The sequence below is a fragment of the Cherax quadricarinatus genome, chromosome 2, assembly GCF_038502225.1.
Source record: "Cherax quadricarinatus isolate ZL_2023a chromosome 2, ASM3850222v1, whole genome shotgun sequence".
In the NCBI taxonomy this organism is placed as follows: domain Eukaryota; kingdom Metazoa; phylum Arthropoda; class Malacostraca; order Decapoda; family Parastacidae; genus Cherax; species Cherax quadricarinatus.
The window spans coordinates 73,541,441-73,561,180 of record NC_091293.1 but is presented as its reverse complement, the minus strand read 5'-3'; the positions used below and the strand labels follow the sequence as shown (position 1 = coordinate 73,561,180).

The following is a 19,740-nucleotide window of genomic DNA, read 5'->3' as shown; positions in this document are numbered from 1 at the left end:
CTTTATTTTACTGATGCGATCACCACTACTCTCTGGAACTGATGTGATATCCACTACTGCTCTGTAGAACTGATGTCACAAGCACTACTCTTGTACAAGTACAATACTCTTGTGTTGTACTTGTTGGATCACCACCGTTCTGTTGTACGTGATGTAATCAGCAACACTCCCAGGTACTTGATGTGATCACCACTGTCTTCTGGTACTTGATGTGATCACCACTGTCTTCTGGTACTTGATGTGATCACCACTGTGCTCTGGTACTTGATGTGATCACCACTGTCTTCTGGTACTTGATGTGATCACCACTGTACTCTGGTACTTGATGTGATCACCACTGTACTCTGGTACTTGATGTGATCACCACTGTACTCTGGTACTTGACGTGATCACCACTGTACTCTGGTACTTGATGTGATCACCACTGTACTCTGGTACTTGATGTGATCACCACTGTACTCTGGTACTTGATGTGATCACCACTGTACTCTGGTACTTGACGTGATCACCACCAGAAGGGTGATGGGAGAGGATGAAGGGTGATGGGAGAGGAGGATGGGTGATGGGAGAGGAAGATGGATGATGAGAGAAGAAGATGGGTGATGAGAGAAGAAGAAGGGTGATGGGAGAGGATGAAGGGTGATGGGAGAGGAAAAAGGGTGATGGGAGAAGAAGAAGGGTGATCGGAGAGGAAGAAGGATAATGGGAGAGGAAGAAAGGAGATGGGAGAGGAAGAAGGGTGGCGGGAGAGGAAGAAGGGAGATGGGAGAGGAAGAAGGGTGATGGGAGAGGAAGAAGGGAGATGGGAGAGGAAGAAGGGTGATGGGAGAGGAAGAAGGGAGATGGTAGAGGAAGAAGGGAGATGGGAGACGAAGAAGGGAGATGGGAGAAGAAGAAGGGTGATGGGAGAGGAAGAAGGGTGGTGGGAGAGGAAGAAGGGTGACGAGCAAGGAAGAAGGGTGATGGGAGAGGACGAAGGGTGATGTGAGAGGAAGATGGGTGATGAGAGAGGAAGAAGGGTGATGGGACAGGATGAAGGGTGGCGGGAGATGAAGATGGGTGATGGGCGAGGAAGATGGGTCATGAGAGAAGAAGATAGGTGATGAGAGAAGAAGAAGGGTGATGGGAAAGGGAGAAAGTGATGAGAGAGAACGTAGGGTGATGGGAGAGGAAGAAGGGTGATAGGAGAGGAAAAAGGGCGATGGGAGACGAAGAAGGATAATGGGAGAGGAAGAAAGGAGATGGGAGAGGAAGAAGGGTGGTGGGAGAGGAAGAAGGGAGATGGGAGAGGAAGAAGGGTGATGGGAGTGGAAGAAAAGAGATGGGAGAGGAAGAAGGGTGATTGGAGAGGAAGAAGGGACATGGGAGAGGAAGAAGGGAGATGGGAGAAGAAGGGTGATGGGAGAGGAAGAACGGTGGTGGGAGAGGAAGAAGGGTGATGGGAGAGGAAGAAGGATAATGGGAGAGGTAAAGAGGAGATGGGAGAGGAAGAAGGATCGTGGGAGAGGAAGAAGAGAGATGGGAGAGGAAGAAGAGTTATCGGAGAGGAAGAAGGGAGATGGGAGAGAAAGAAGGGAGGTGGAAGAAGAAGAAGGGTGATGGGAGAGGAAGAAGGGTGATGAGAGAGGAAGATGGGTGATGGGAGAGGAAGATGGGCGGTGAGAGAGGAAGAAGGGTGATGGGAGAGGAAGAAGGGTGATGAGAGAGGAAGATGGGTGATGGGAGAGGAAGAAGGGTGATGAGAGAGGAGGAAGGGTGATGAGAGAGGAAGATGGGTGATGGGAGAGGAAGATGGATGATGAGAGAGGAAGAAGGGCGATGGGAGAGGAAGAAGGGTGATGAGAGAAAAATATGCGTGATGAGAGAAGAAGGGTGATCTGAGAGGATGAAGGGTGATGGGAGAGGAAGAAGGGTGATGTGAGAGGAAGAAGGGTGATGAGAGAGGATGAAGGGTGATGGGAGAGGAAGAAGGGTGACAGGAGAGGAAGAAGGGTGATGGGAGAGGAAGACGGATAATGGGAGAGGAAGAAAGGAGATGGGAGAGGAAGAAGGGTGGTGGGAGAGGAAGAAGCGAGATGGGAGAGGAAGAAGGGCGATGGGAGAGGAAGAAGGGTGGTGGGAGAAGAAGGGTGATGGGAGAGGAAGAAGGATAATGGGAGAGGACGAGAGAAGATGGGAGAGGAAGAAGGGCGGTGGGAGAGGAAGAAGTGAGATGGGAGAGGAAGGAGGGTGATGGGAGAGGAAGAAGGGGGATGGGAGAGGAAGAAGGGAGATGGGAGAAGAAGAAGGGTGATGGGAGAGGAAGAAGGGTGGTGGGAGAGGAAGAAAGGTGATGAGCGAGGAAGAAGGGTGATGGGAGAGAAAGAAGGGTGATGGGAGAGGAAGAAGGGAGATGGGAGAAGAAGAAGGGTGATGGGAGAGGAAGAAGGGTGGTGGGAGAATGAGAAGGGTGATGGGAGAGGAAGAAGGATAATGGGAGAGGAAGAGAGAAGATGGGAGAGGAAGAAGGTCGGTGGGAGAGGAAGAAGTGAGATGGGAGAGGAAGAAGGGTGATGGGAGAGGAAGAAGGGAGATGGGAGAGGAAGAAGGGAGATGGGAGAAGAAGAAGGGTGATGGGAGAGGAAGAAAGGTGGTGGGAGAGGAAGAAAGGTGATGAGCGAGGAAGAAGGGTGATGGGAGAGAAAGAAGGGTGATGGGAAAAGAAGAAGGGTGATGGAAGAGGAAGAAGAGTGATGGGAGAGGAAGAAGGGTGATGGGAGAGGAAGAAGAGTGATGGGAGATAAAGAAGGGTGATGAGAGAGGAAGAGGTGAGATGGGAGAGGATGAAGGATGATGGAAGAGGAAGAAGAGAGATGGGAGAGGATGAAGGGTGATGGGAGAGGAAGAAGGGTGATGGGAGAGGAAGAAGGGTGATGGGAGAGGAAGAAGGGTGATGGGAGAGGATGAAGAGTGATGGGAGAGGATGAAGGGTGATGGGAGAGGAAGAAGAGTGATGGGAGAGGATGAAGGGTGATGGGAGAGGAAGAAGAGTGATGGGAGAGGATGAAGGGTGATGGGAGAGGAAGAAGGGTGATGGGAGAGGAAGAAGGGTGATGGGAGAGGAAGAAGGGTGATGGGAGAGGATGAAGAGTGATGGGGGAGGAAGAAAAGTGATGGGAGAGGATGAAGGGTGATGGGAGAGGAAGAAGGGTGATGGGAGATAATGAAGGGTGATGGGAGAGGAAGAAGGGTGACGGGAGGGGAAGAAGGGTGATGGGAGAGGAAGAAGGGTGATGGGAGAGGATGAAGAGTGATGGGAGAGAAAGAAGAGTGATGGGAGACGATGAAGGGTGATGGGGGGGAGGAAGGGTGATGGGAGAGGAAGAAGAGTGATGGGAGAGGATGAAGGGTGATGGGAGAGGAAGAAGGGTGATGGGAGTTGAAGAAGGGTGATGGGAGAGGAAGAAGGGTGATGGGAGAGGATGAAGAGTGATGGGAGAGAAAGAAGAGTGATGGGAGACGATGAAGGGTGATGGGGGGGAGGAAGGGTGATGGGAGAGGAAGAAGAGTGATGGGAGAGGAGGAAGGGTGATGGGAGAGGAAGAAGAGTGATGGGAGAGGATGAAGGGTGATGGGAGAGGAAGAAGGATGATTGGAGAGGAAGAAGAGTGATGGGAGAGGAGGAAGGGTGATGGGAGAGGAAGAAGAGTGATGGGAGAGGATGAAGGGTGATGGGAGAGGAAGAAGGATGATTGGAGAGGAAGAAGAGTGATGGGAGAGGAGGAAGGGTGATGGGAGAGGAAGAAGAGTGATGGGAGAGGATGAAGGGTGATGGGAGAGGAAGAAGGATGATTGGAGAGGAAAAAGAGTGATGGGAGAGGAGGAAGGGTGATGGGAGAGGAAGAAGAGTGATGGGAGAGGATGAAGGGTGATGGGAGAGGAAGAAGAGTGATGGGAGAGGATGAAGGGTGATGGGAGAGGAAGAAGGGTGATGGGAGGGGAAGAAGGGTGATGGGAGAGGAAGAAGGGTGATGGGAGAGGATGAAGAGTGATGGGAGAGAAAGAAGAGTGATGGGAGACGATGAAGGGTGATGGGGGGGAGGAAGGGTGATGGGAGAGGAAGAAGAGTGATGGGAGAGGAGGAAGGGTGATGGGAGAGGAAGAAGAGTGATGGGAGAGGATGAAGGGTGATGGGAGAGGAAGAAGGATGATTGGAGAGGAAGAAGAGTGATGGGAGAGGAGGAAGGGTGATGGGAGAGGAAGAAGAGTGATGGGAGAGGATGAAGGGTGATGGGAGAGGAAGAAGGATGATTGGAGAGGAAGAAGGGTGATGAGCATATGGTGGGGTGGACAGAGAAGCGATATGACAGATGTTGCAATGTATGGAATATATAGTAGGTTATTAAAAGCAGCGAAGAGTATTAATGTGGATAGCAAGGGTCATGTGATCACCACTCTACTCTGGTTCTTGATTTATTCAACCTAGACCGCTTGGTCTTGCTGTTAAATTCTGGTAACAGTGTCTTGTTGTGTATCTGTTGCTACTTTGTTGTTTCTGGTTCATATAGATTAGTCATTTCTTCATATTCCTTTGTTTCTTATCATCGTCATTATTATAATTATCTTCTCCTTTTTCGTTTTCTTTTTTTCATAATATGTTGTTATTATTATTATTATTATTATCATTATTATTATTATTATTATTATTATTATTATTATTATTATTATTATTATTATTATTATTATTAGCAGTATTAGTTGTAGTACTAACAATAATAACAACAATAATAATAAAGAACCAATACACAAGCAATGAGCAAATCAAAACAAAGAAAAGAAAGAAAATGCATAAGAAAGTGAGCATATTGCTGTTAACTAATTTCTTAAAAAAAAAAAAAAATGAGACAGTATAGTGAGATCAGAACAAAAAAATCCCTCGCATAGAAAAGAAAAGACGCCACGTAGACAGGAAGGGGCAAAAGCAAATAACGGAAACAGAAAGGGGCAGACAGAGAAGAATGGATGGATGGGTGAAAATGGGGAAAGAGAGGATGCGGAAGACTTGGCGGTGCACACTCTGGCTATCTGCTGAGTGATTAAGAATTGCCCAATGTTATCTAGCTCAGTAGTTTCCAAACTTGTGTCGACCTTGTATGTCTTGATATTTTAAAATATCAACTATGTTCCCCTTTGAACACATGAGGAAAATAGATAGAACAACTGTGACAACTCTCTCTTTGTATAAAACTAATTGTCTTTTAATCCCACATCTCTCCCCAGCACCATACCATTCATCTCATTTATAACACCATCTATAAATAAGTTTAACAACTATAATATCACACATCTCGGTAGGTCAACTTTCACTGGAAAATAACTCCTCTCTCTTCCCTACATACCTGACCCTTGCTATCCACATTAATACTCTTCGCTGCTTTTAATAACCTACTATATATTCCATACATTGCAACATCTGTCATATCGCTTCTCTGTCCACCCCACCATATGCCTGTTCAGATGTCATTGGATACTTTAACAGTCGATCACGGTTTCTGCACATCTCCCTAACTTCGTGTCAGCCGCAAATTTCCTCATTCTGGATGTAAGCACAAATAATAAATCATTTTTATATTGAAAAGAAGATAGGGCCCAGGGTCGACCTCTGAGGAACCCCACTCCTCGGTTTTCTAATCAGACATTTCCCCATTTTAAAACTTCTTACTGTTTCCTGCTAGTGAGTCAGCCGCTGACTAGCACCTTATGACGTTAGTCATTACATTACTAAATAATCTCTGATGTGGTACTTTGTCATATATGTCATTCAAGGTACAGTATATCTAAGGTGAATTTATTGCTCCAACTTTCATAAGCGCTGTTAAACTACTTTTCCATAAGTTGGTTAGACAGGATCATATTTTGTTAAAACTTTGTAGATTTTGGGGGTTATAGGCTGTCTTCCAAAGAGGTAGACATATTCTTTGTAATTATGGTTCCCTTTAGTTTACCCACAATTAATAACATCTTAATGGGGCGGTAAGTGAGAGAATATAGCCCGTTTTTAATATTGGTGTAACATTAGTTTCCAGTCAAATGGTACTTTATATTCCACAGTTGATTTGTTGAATGTTACGAGTATGTAATTTGATATTATTATTTTGGCTGATATTTCGTGGAGCTTCGTGGATTTATTTGCATTTTTTCTAGTTACTTGAACCTAGCTGTAATGTTGAATTTACTGGCGTGTATTGTGTTTGCATCATTTCCTGCAAAGAAACTAATTGAGAGAGAAAAAAAGGGAGAAAGGGAGAGAGAGAGAGAGAGAGAGAGAGAGAGAGAGAGAATGAATACCCTCAGAGGAAACGAGGATTAGCCAGGCTTCTACCTTCATAAACACCCTCATGGGACGGTAATCAGCACAATATTTGCATATATATTGGCCAGGGCAAGCTCAAGGGGCTCGAACTGGTGTCAACGGGACTGTTGGAAGACAGTTGCAATACACAACCTTGGCCACAGCTTCCATTCTTGTACTACTCACTTGTAATCTCACTAATTGAATTCATTACTGACTTGAGAGTTATTATGTAGTCTGACTATTGATGATACTTGAGACGTATTACAACAAACTTTGAGGAATTTGAGTAATATTCTATGATGTATTACGAAGTGTTAAAGTGTTTAGACGTGACTTAAGGAATACTACGGTGTCTGTAGAACTTTAGATGTGAAGTACGAGTCACGTCTAAAGACATAATGAAGTCTAAAAATGCATTTGTGATCACTGAATATGTGTATGTATGTATGGAAGTACGTATGAACCTATGTAAGTATGTATGTATGTATGAATGTATGATGTATGTATGCATGTATGTATGTATGTATATATGTGCTTCTGTATGTATGTATGTATGTGCTTCTGTATGTATGTATGTATGTATGTATGTATGTATGTATGTATGTATGTATGTATGTATGTATATGCTTCTGTATGTATGTATGTATGCACTCAGTGGCCGCCATATTATACACCTACTCGTTAAGCCAAATATCTGCTCAGTGAACTAAGAGCATTCAGACATGGTTAAGATCTTCATTTGTTGTTGAGACCAAATATCAGAATGGGGAAGAAATGCTCAGAAAATGCTGATCTACTGGGACTCTTACAGATAAAAGTCTAGAATTTACAGAGATAGATGTGAAAAAACATGAAACATTCAGGAAGCGGCAGGTCTGTGAGCATAAATGCCTTATTAATGAGAGAGGTCAGAGGAGAATAGCCAGGCTGGTTAAAGCTGATAGGAAGGTGATAGTAACTCAAATAACCACTCGTTACAGTGTAACGAGTTACAATATGTTCGATGTGTTGTCCGCTCAGAGATGCAGAAGAGCATCTCTGAGTGGACAACACATTGAACCTTGAAATGTATGGGATTTAGTAGCAGAAGACCACACCAGGCTCTACTACTGTCAGCTAAGAACAGGAAACTGAGGCTACGGCGGGTACAGACTCATCAAACCTAGGCAGTTGAAGATTGGAGAAATGTCACCTTGTCTGATGAATCGTGATTTCTGCTGCTATATACAAATGGTACAGTTAGAATTTAGCATAAACCTTTGGTATGTAGTGAAGAGGAAGATTCACAATATGAGTGAGCATCCAATAAATCTGCAGCCTGTTAGGTAAGACACATATGCAACAGTTAGGTATCTTCTATCAACTTTTCCGTACTCGACTGAAGAAGCCTACTGTGTAAGCAAAACGTTTCGAAATAAAGATACCTAACTGTTGCATATGTGTCTTACCTAACAACCTGTCGGTATTTTATACCATTTTAATGTTCAAATCTGCAGCCACTGCGTGATGCTATCATGAATCATTATCTCTAAGGAATGTTGCCAGCACCTTGTTGACACAAGAGGGACGCCAATATGACAGTTCAAAACTGCAAATATCCCCACCTTTCCTACAGACTGCAGGCATTGTACTTCCCACCTCCAGGGCTCAAGTCTGGCTAACTGGTTTCCCTGAATCCTTTCCTAAATGTTACATTGCTCATACTCCAACAGCATGTGAAGTCATAAAAACAACTTGCCTCCACTCCTAACACCCTGGATGTCTAAACCCCTCGCACACAAAACTTCCTTTACCCCGTCCCTCCAACCTTTCCTTAGATGACCCCTACACCGCTTTCCCTCCACTACAGATTTATAAATCCTTCAAGTCATTATATTTTATTCCATCCTCTCCAAATGTCCAAACCACCTCAACAACCTTTCTTCAGCCCTGTGGATAATATTTCATGATGCCTGGTCTCAGACCGGGCCCCGGGGGCGTTGACCCCCGAAACCCTCTTCAGGTAAACTCCAGGTAAACCTCCTAATCCCCATACATAATATTCACCCCACACATTGCCCTCCACTGCTTCCAGCCTCTTCCTTACTATAACATTCACAATCCATGCTTCACACCCATATACATCCATCCATATACATTCCCTTTTTTGGTTCCATGGATAACTTTCTTTGTCTCTACAGACTCAGTGCTTCACTCACCACCTTTTCCATGATGGTTCACGTCGTTTTTCACATACTCATCCGGAGCCAAGTCCATTTCCAAATATCTGAACACTTTCACTCCCTCCATTCTGAAATCCAAATTTTCATTTCTTAGATTTTGTGTTACCCTCACCACTTTGAATTTTCCTATGTTCACTTTTAATTTTCTTCTTTTACAAATCCTTCCAAATTCGTCCATCAACCTTTGCAACTTTTCATCAGAATCCACCAAAAGCAACTGTGATAACATCCATGTTGTGTTAGATACTTTTTATCTTCCAGTCCCACACCTCTGCCCAGCACTCCTGCATTATCTTCTCTTACAACCTTGTCTAAGGCCTAGTTTTACTGGAAAATAATCTCCGTCTTTCCTTCATACCCTAACCAGTACCTCACTATCCTCATAAAAACTTAACTTTTCTCAGTAACCTACCAAATATTCTATATACTTGCAAACATCTGCTACAGTACTTTCCTATACATCAATGCAACGAAAACTTCTTTAGCCTTATCTAAATACTGTTCACTTACATGCTTCAATGTAAACACTTGGTCTACACATTCCCTACCCTTTCTAAAGCCTCCTTGTTCATCTTCCGTCCTGCTTTCCATCTTGTCCCTAATTCTTTCAATGATAACTCTACCATACACCTTACCAGGTATACTCAACAGGCTTATTCCCCTATAATTCTTACATCCTGTTTTGTCTCTTGAAAATAACCATATTTTTCCCGACATCGGGACAGTTATTGTTATTTTCATTAGTAGGAATTATAAAAAAAAATATATTCTTCTCTGTTAGTTTTTAATCAAATACATCTAAACTTTATGTTCGTGTTATGCAAGTATGGAAAACTCATATTTATTTGGTAAAGATTGGCCAGGAACTAAAGCTTCAATATTTACATTGCGTTTGTATATCAGTGGTTAGTGGAAAGGGAGATCTTTGGGGGGGGGGTCTTGGGGGCCGGAGGATCTTTGGGATGGGGGGGCTGGTGGAGGTAGGTGGGTTGGCTGTTGACCTGTTCGCCTGGAGGACCCTCGGTCAACACTGCTATCTGTGTCATGAATGACCAACACTGCTAGCTTTGTCGTGGATGATCAGCACTGCTAGCTGTGTCGAAGAGGGTAAGCATGCTAGCAGTGTTGTGGATGATCAGAACTACTAGCTGTGTCGTGGATAATCAGTACTGCTAGCAGTGTCGTGGATGATCAGCACTGCTAGCTGTGTCGTGGATGATCAGCACAACTAGCTGTGTCGTGGATGATCAGCACTACTAGCTGTGTCGTGGATGATCAGCACAACTAGCTGTGTCGTGGATAATCAGCACTACTAGCTGTGTCGTGAATGATCAGCATAACTAGCTGTGTCGTGGATGATCAGCACTACTAGCTGTGTCGTGGTGTTCAGTAAACAGTTGAACTAAGATAAAGCACAACTCTGACAACACAGTGACAACACTCTCTCACAGGCTGCTCACCCACCCAATCACCGTCCCACAACACCTTCACACCCACTCCACCCCTAACACCAACACCACCCTCACACACACGTCGCCCCTAACACCCACACCACCCTCACACCAACACCACCCTCACACCCACTCCACCCCTAACACCAACACCACCCTCACACCCACTCCACCCCTAACACCCACACCACCCTCACACCCACACCATTCCCATACCCACACCAATCTCACACCCACTTCATCCTCTGATTAACACCACTCTCACACCCACACCACCCTCACACCCACACCACCCTTATACCCACACCACCCTTACACCCACACCATTCTCTTATTAACACCACTCTCACAGCTCCACAACCACCCTTACACCCGCCCTACCTTATTAGCACTACTCTCACACGCACACCCCTCTCACACCCACTCGACCCACACACAACGCTCCTTTTGCACACAGTCCTCACATCCACACCCCAACCGTCACACCCCACAGCATCTTCTCACCCACACCACCCTCACACCCACACCACCCTCACACCACACATCATTTTCACCCCCACACGACCCTCACACTCACTCCATCCTCACACCCACACCACCCTCACACCCACACCACCCTCACACCTCACATCATTTTCACCCCCACACGACCCTCACGCTCACACCAACCCCACACCCACACCACCCTCCCCCCACACCACCCTCACACCCACACCATCCTCATACCCATACCACCCTCACACTCACAGTACCCTCACACCCCCACCCCCTCACACCCACAATATCCTCACACCCACACCACCTTCACACTCACAGCACGTTTACACCCACACCACCCTCACACTAACACCACCCTCGCACTCACACCACCCTCACACCCACACCACCCCCACACTCACACCACTCTCACACCCACACCCCCCTCACACCCACACCACCCTCGCACTCACACCACCCTCACACTCACACCACCCTCGCACTCACACCACCCTCGCACTCACACCACCCTCGCACTCACACCACCCTCACACCCACACCACCCTCGCACTCACACCACCCTCACACTCACACCACCCTCACACTCACACCACCCTCGCACTCACATCACCCTCGCACTCACACCACCCTCACACTCACACCACCCTCACACCCACACCACCCTCGCACTCACACCACCCTCACACCCACACCACCCTCGCACTCACACCACCCTCGCACTCACACCACCCCCACACTCACACCACCCTCACACTCACACCACCCTCACACCCACACCACCCTCGCACTCACACCACCCTCACACCCACACCACCCTTACACTCACACCACTCTCACACCCACACCCCCCTCACACCCACACCACCCTCGCACTCACACCACCCTCACACTCACACCACCCTCGCACTCACACCACCCTCACACCCACACCACTCCCACACTCACACCAGTCTCACACCCACACCCCCCTCACACCCACACCACCCTCGCACTCACACCACCCTCGCACTCACACCACCCTCACACTCACACCACCCTCGCACTCACACCACCCTCGCACTCACACCACCCTCACACCCACACCACCCTCGCACTCACACCACCCTCGCACTCACACCACCCTCACACCCACACCACCCTCACACCCACACCACCCTCACACCCACACCACCCTCACACTCACACCACCCTCACACCCACACCACCCTCACACCCACACCACCCTCACACCCAAACCACCCTCACACCCACACCACCCTCACACCCACACCACCCTCACACTCACACCACCCTCACACCCACACCACCCTCACGCCCACACCACCCTCACACCCACACCACCCTCACACCTACACCACCCTCACACTCACACCACCCTCACACCCACACCACCCTCACACCCACACCACCCTCACACCCACACCACCCTCACACCCACACCACCCTCACACTCACACCACCCTCACACCCACACCACCCTCACACCCACACCACCCTCACACCCACACCACCATCAGACTCACACCACCCTCACACCCACACCACCCTCACACCCACACCACCCTCACACTCACACCCACACCACACTCTCACACTCACACCACACCACCTTCACACCCACACCACCCTCACACCACACTCACACACCCACACCACCCTCACACCACCCCCACACCCACACCACCCTCACACTCACACCACCCTCACACTCACACCACCCTCACACTCACACCACCCTCACACCCACACCACCCTCACACTCACACCACCCTCACACTCACACCACCCTCACACCCACACCACCCTCACACCCACACCACCCTCACACTCACACCACCCTCACACTCACACCACCCTCACACTCACACCACCCTCACACTCACACCACCCTCACACTCACACCACCCTCACACTCACACACCCTCACACCTCACACCCACACCACCCTCACACACACCACCCTCACACCCACACCACCCTCACACACACACCACCCTCACACTCACACCACCCTCACACTCACACCACCCTCACACTCACACCACCCTCACACCCACACCACCCTCACACTCACACCACCCTCACACTCACACCACCCTCACACCCACACCACCCTCACACCCACACCACCCTCACACTCACACTCTCTCATTCTCTGTGTGTAAGTGAAAAATAAATTGCACTAAATGTAACATATTGGAAAAAGACATTAAAAAAATAACTGAAATTAGATACGTAATAATGTCTTGGGACGCATTAATTCATTTTACGTTATTTCCTATTTGAAAATTGGTTCCGAGTAGCGAGCAATCAACTTGAATTTTCTGGAACACATTAACATGGTAAGTCAGGGTGCCCCACTTTAGTTACTGTCGGCTCAGGCTGTAGCGACCTCTCAGCCGGGGATAAACACGATGTTCGTGAATTTGCTTTTAATATTTATTGCAACCGAACCATTGTTTTTTTCGTTAGTTTTAATAAAAAAGCTATTGTGATTTACCCCTTCCTTTTTCTCCTTGCCTCTGCCAGAGCGCTATAATACAGTCTGTGTTCACTTGTCTCCTGCAGAAGGTGGTGCAAGAGATGAACCGTTTGGGCATGATGGTGGATCTGTCTCACGTCTCCACGCAGACTATGAGGGATACCCTAGCCACCACACAGGCGCCCATCATCTTCTCTCACTCCTCCTCCCGCGCCCTCTGCGACAACCCCAGGAACGTCCCCGACGAAATCCTCCACGAGGTGGTGGGTGCATCTCCTTAATCTGGGTTTGGGGATAAGAGGTCAGGTAGTGGGTACCTGTACCTAATCTGAGCGGAAGGGCAAGTCTTGAGGTTTAGTGGCAGGGCTTGTAGCTATGGGTAAACAAATGGCAGGGTTCGGAGTTCAAGGGCAGGGTAAGTTAGGAACACACAGTACCAGTTGTGCTAACTAAACCGACAGGGTAAGTTAGGAACACACAGTACCATTGGTACTAACTAAATCGACAGGGCAAGTTAGGGACACACAGTACCAGTGGTACTACCTAAACCGACAGGGTAAGTTAGGAACACACAGTACCAGTGGCACTACCTAAACCGACAGGGTAAGTTAGGAACACATAGTACCAGTGGTACTAACTTAACCGAGAGTGGCAGCCGCTTTAAGTGGCAAGTGGTTCACAGTTCAGGAAGAAGGAAGATAAGGAGGGTTAATAAAGAAGATATGAAGGTAGGAAATCGATTATCTGTTCTCCAAGATGAGTGCACTTCAGTGTTAGTGAGGTTAAAGGTACCTCTGACTCCCCTGCTAATCAAGGTAAGAGTATTCTGATTGTGGGAGACTCTCAGGTAAGATATATGGACTGGTTTTGTAACAGAGATAGAAAAGTCAGACAGAGAATGTGCCTTCCAGGAGCTGATGTTGGTGACATAGTCAGCAGGTTAGATAATATTATGTCAGGTAATGGGAACAAGCCCATTATCTGTCTTAGTGCTGGTGGAAATAACATTGGGAAGGGCGGGATAAGTACAGGTCAGCCATAGAAGTCAGGTCACAGGGAGGGATCCCTATCATATGAAGCATCTTGCCTAGAAGGATGTCTGGGCAATGAATGAATGTCTAGGGCAACTGGTATAAATTGCTGGCTGGACAGTACTGCAAGGAACTTGCAATCCCATTCATTGATAACTGGGACAAATTCTATGGCAAACATTATACGTATGCAAAGGATGGGGTTCATCTCTCCGGGGCTGGAGTGGTTGCATTAGCCAATTCGATTGAGGGGGTAATTGATGACTTGTCTAGGACTTTAAACTGATAAATTATAAAGGTATGGGTGTTTATGGGAAACAGTCAGGCTGCAGTTGGAAACAGTTGGAAATTGTTGGAAACAGCAGACATTACCAGGATACCTCAGGGATATGTTTAAAAGACAATATTCAAAATAAAGTTCCTAATAAAGGCAAAGTAACTGATCAACAAAGAGAGATAGTAGAGGGCACCAAGTAACTAGCTCCCTTAAGGTTTACTATACAAATAGTAGGAGTCTAAGAAATAAAATAGATGAGCTAAGATTACTCGCAAGTGCAGGTTCAACTTGAAGGATAGAGAAATGCCTTCTGAATGCAGCATAAAGGATTATAAACTATTCCACACTGACAGGGTCAACAGGAAGGGTGGTGGAGTGGCGATGTATGTCAGATAATTTAAATTGTTGTGTTAGACATGATATAAGAACAGAAACATCGGACACAGAATCTGTTTGGCTACAGTTTCTCGAAAGGTATGAAAAGTTAATTTTAGGTGTGATATATAGGCCTCCAGACCTTGATAGGGAGGGCAGTAAACTGCTATGGGACGAAATTCATAAGGCATCTAGATATGAAAATGTTGTGTTAACTGGGGATTTTAACTTTAAACAAATGAATTGGAACAATTTGACAAGAAATCTTGAGTCTAGTGACTTTCTTGATACAGTTCAGGATTGCTTTTTAAAACAGTTTTTGACATAACCAACTAGAGGAAACAATCTGCTTGACTTGGTTCTTGCCAACAAAGATTCGCTAATTAATAATCTTGAGGTTAATGATGAACTTGGGGAAAGTGATCACAAATCACTTAGTTTCAATATATTATGGAATTACCCAGTAAACTGCAGTCAAGTCTCTGTCCCAGACTTTCGATTGACTGATTTCATGGGACTGAAAAATTACCTGGGTGGGCTAAATTGGGATGATCTGACTATGGGTCAGGTAGCTGGTGTGGGTTGCCAATATGACGTTTTACAGAGAATAGTTCTAGCTGCTAAGTCAACTTTTGTTCTGAGTAGGGAAATTAGATCTAACAAAAATGGTCCCAAATGGATGAACAATAGATTAAAACATCTCACTGGTCAAAAGAGAGGCTTATATAGGCGTATCAAAAGAGGGGATGGGCAGTTAAGAAATCAATATATTCAATTGAAGAGAGAAATAAAAAGAGGAATAAGAAAAGCAAAAAGGGATTATGAGGCTAAGGTCGCAAGGGATTCGAAGACTAACCCGAGAGGGTTCTTTAAGGTATACAAAAGTAAGATTAGAGACAAGATAGGCCCACTTAAGAGTAACTCAGGTCAGATCACTGACAGTGATAGGAATATGTGTGAAATTTTCAATTCTTACTTCCTCTAAGTTTTTACTCAGGAAGATACTAGCGAAATTCCAGAAATAATAAATTATGTAGAAAAAGATGATAATAAACTATGCATGATTGCAGTAACTAGTGACATGGTCCTCAGACAAATAGAGAAATTAACACCTAACAAATCCCCAGGCCGTGATGAATTGTTTTCAAGGGTTTTAAAGGAATGTAACCAGGAACTTTGCATCCCTTTGGTTAATCTTTTCAACATATCACTACAAACTGGCATAGTGCCTGATAAGTCGAAAATGGCAAATGTAACACCTATTTACAAGGCTATAGACCATTAAGCCTTACCTCCACAGTGAGAAAATTTATGGAATCAGTAATTGCCGAGGCAATTCGTAGCCATCTTGATAGGCATAAATTAATAAATGAATCTCAACACGGTTTTACAAAGGGGCGTTCCTGTCTTACGAATTTACTAACTTTTTTCACTAAGGTGTTTGAGGAGGTAGATCATGGTAATGAATATGATATTGTGTATATGGACTTCAGTAAGGCTTTCGATACAGTTCTGCATCAGAGACTTTTGAGGAAACTAAAAGCAAACGGAATAGGAGAAATTTTTTCCTGGGTAGAGTGGTTGACAAATAGACAGCAAAGAGTTTGCCTAAATGGGGAGAAATCAGAATGGGAGCACGTCACAAGCAGTGTTCCGCAGAGGTCAGTGCTGGGCCCATTGTTGATCACAATTTACATAAACGATATAGATGAGGGAATAAATAGCGACATAAGCAAATTTGCTGATGACACCAAAATAGGCCGTCCAATTCATTCTATTGAGGACATTACTGCACTCCAGGATGATTTGAATAGATTGATGCAGTGGTCGGAGAAGTGGCAGATGCAGTTTAATATAGACAAATGCAAAGTGTTTGACAGGACAATAACCATGCCACTTATAAACTGAATAGTGTAGATCTTAATACCACTGACTGCGAAAAGGATTTAGGAGTTCTGGTTAGCAGTAATCTGAAACCAAGTGCATAAGTGTTCGAAGTAAAGCTAACAGAATTCTTGGCTTCATATCAAGAAATATAAATAATAGAAGTCCTCAGGTTGTTCTTCAACTCTATATATCCTTGGTTAGGCCTCATTTAGACTATGCTGCTCAGTTTTGGTCACCGTATTACAGAATGGATATAAATGCTCTGGAAAACGTACAGAGGAGGATGACAAAGTTGATCCCATGTATCAGAAATCTTCTCTATGAGGATAGACTAAGGGCCCTGAATCTGCACTCTCTCGAAAGGCGTAGAATTAGGGGGATATGATTGAGGTGTATAAATGGAAAACAGGAAACAATAAAGGGAAGTAAATAGCGTGCTGAAAATTTCCAGCCAAGACAGGACTCGTAGCAATGGTTTCAAGTTGGAAAAATTCGGATTCAGGAAGGATATAGGAAAGGACTGGTTTGGTAATAGAGTTATAGATGAGTGGAACAAACTCCCGAGTACCGTCATAGAAGCTAAGACCTTGTGTAGTTCTAAAAATAGATTGGATAAATACATGAGTGGGTGTAGGTGGGTGTGAAATGGACCTGACTAGCTTGGGCTACCAGGTCTGGTGCCGTACTGCTTCCTTAAGTGGAGGTGACCTGACTGGGTGGTCATTGTTCTAGGCCGGGGGGTGGCATGGACCTGCTTCGCATAGGTCAGTAGGTCTGTTGCAGTGTTCCTTCTTTCTTATGTTCTCGTGTACCAGTGATACTAACTAAATCGACTGGGTAAATTAGGGACACAGTACCAGTGGTACTACCTAAACCGACAGAGTAAGTTAGGGATACACAGTACCAGTAGTATTAACTAAACCGACAGGATAAGTTAGGAACATACAATACTAGTGGTACTAACTAAACCGACAGGGTAAGTTAGGGACACGCAGTACCAGTGGTATTAACTAAACCGACAGGGTAAGTTAGGAACACAGAGTACCAGTGGTACTAACTAAACCGACAAGGTAAGTTAGGGACACACGGTACCAGTGGTGCTAACTAAACCGACAGGGTAAGTTAGGGACACACAGGACCAGTGGTACTAACTAAACCGACAGGGTAATTTAGGGACACACAGTACCAGTAGTACTAACTAAACCGACAGGGTAAGTTAGGAACACACAGTACCAGTAGTACTAACTAAACCGACAGGGTAAGTTAGGTACACACAGGACCAGTGGTACTAACTAAACCGACAGAGTAAGTTAGGGACACACAGTGCTAGTGTTACTAACTAAACCGACAGGGTAAGTTAGGAACACACAGTACCAGTGGTACTAACTAAACCGACAAGGTAAGTTAGGGACACACGGTACCAGTGGTGCTAACTAAACCGACAGGGTAAGTTAGGGACACACAGGACCAGTGGTACTAACTAAACCGACAGGGTAAGTTAGGTACACACAGGACCAGTGGTACTAACTAAACCGACAGGGTAAGTTAGGGACACACAGTACCAGTGGTACTAACTAAACCTACTGGGTAAGTTAGGAACACACAGTACCAGTGGCACTGATGAAAATGAACGGTATAAAATACCGACACAATGGAAACATAAACACATATGCAGTTTAATGTGATCCTTTATTGACAACGTTTCGCCCACACAGTGGGCTTTTTCAAGTCACAAACAGATCTACCTGGGGTGTATGTATAATATTCGCCAAGACCGTAGTCCTGGCACGGGTCTCAATCTTGCGATGACCCGTCTCTGGCTCCCGAGGGAGAAAGGTTTCTACAATGATGCGACGTATGCTGCTCAAGCACTCTTCTGGTCGGTTCATAAGCGACAACACCATATTTACTCCTAACTATGGACACTAGCGAGGAGGAGGATATGTCGTTATCACAGGTAACAGCTTGTCTGGTTCGTTGACTCCATGGTACACTAGTGTGGCCGCAGTCATCTCTGGGTCCTCTTCGGGAGGGAATATCACTCCTAGTTGCCTGCGGAGTGTCTCAGTAACTTCGCACTCCAGAAGATAGTGTGTTAGGGGCCGCTGGACAACGTGCTGACAGTACTGGCACATCTCCTCCTCAGCCTTGTCTACCATCATCTTGGCTGTGGGAAAGCCCAAACGAAGCCGATGGATGGCGGTACACTGCCCTCTGGACCAGGTTCTATCATATGGAGGGTGTTCTCCCTGAGTCGCTGCTAGGTACCACTGTTGAGATGGGGTATCACCTAAGACATCCCCCATAAGTTTCATGGCTCTGGCTACCTGGGGCGGAAGGTACGTAAGTATTTATAGTCAGCATTCTCCACCTGACCTCAACATTCTGAACCTGACTATAAATACTCACGTACCTTCCACCCCAGGTAGATCTGTTTGTGACTTGAAAAAGCCCACTATGTGGGCGAAACGTTGTCAATAAAGGATCACATTAAACTGCATATGTGTTTATGTTACCAGTGGTACTAACTAAACCGACAGGGTAAGTTAGTGACACACAAGACCAGTGGTACTAACTAAACCGAAATGGTAAGTTAATGACACACAAAACCAGTGGTACTAACTAAACCGACACTAAGCCTAAAAATCGCAAATAGTATATCCTACTTTGGAACATTTACACAAACATATACAAGGGATGTTGTGAACGGTAAAATAACGATGAAAAACTGCAATATTTACATGTGACTGAGTAAATGAGTCACATGGAGAAGCAGAACTACATGTGAAAGATATTTTGTTGCCCAGATCTTTTGTGTTCATCAAATGACACAGTAGAAGCTTTAGGTATTAAACTGGGTAAAAAGGAGGATCTGGTAATTGTTCTTGCGTAGTAACCACCATCAGCAACCACACTTGAATTCACTGATCAGATATAAAAGATTGAAAGCTGCCTTGAAAGTCTTTAGAATTTAGCGCTGAATTTTACCTTCCTTGGAGATTTCAGCCTATCAAATATGAAATGGAAGAAAGTATGTCATAGCGTTGTAGCAAAAACAGTTCCTGGAAGCACGCTACCTCAGCTAGTCAGAAACCAGATTGGACTTGTGAAATTTTTGCATTGAGCCAACACATAACAGAACGCACTAAAACTGAAAATGCATTTGCCTTAATCTTCACGGAC

At 45.6% G+C, this 19,740-nt stretch overlaps 1 protein-coding gene across 1 annotated transcript in view; it reads left to right on the top strand.

The window, feature by feature from the left end:
- LOC128695773 (dipeptidase 1) overlaps nucleotides 1–19,740 on the top strand; it is an 839,310-nt gene that overhangs the window by 717,386 nt on the left and 102,184 nt on the right. Inside the window, exon 8 of the mRNA XM_070088924.1 lies at nucleotides 13,074–13,250. Within this exon, the coding sequence (XP_069945025.1) occupies nucleotides 13,074–13,250 (177 nt within the window). The remainder of the gene's footprint in view (nucleotides 1–13,073; nucleotides 13,251–19,740) is intronic.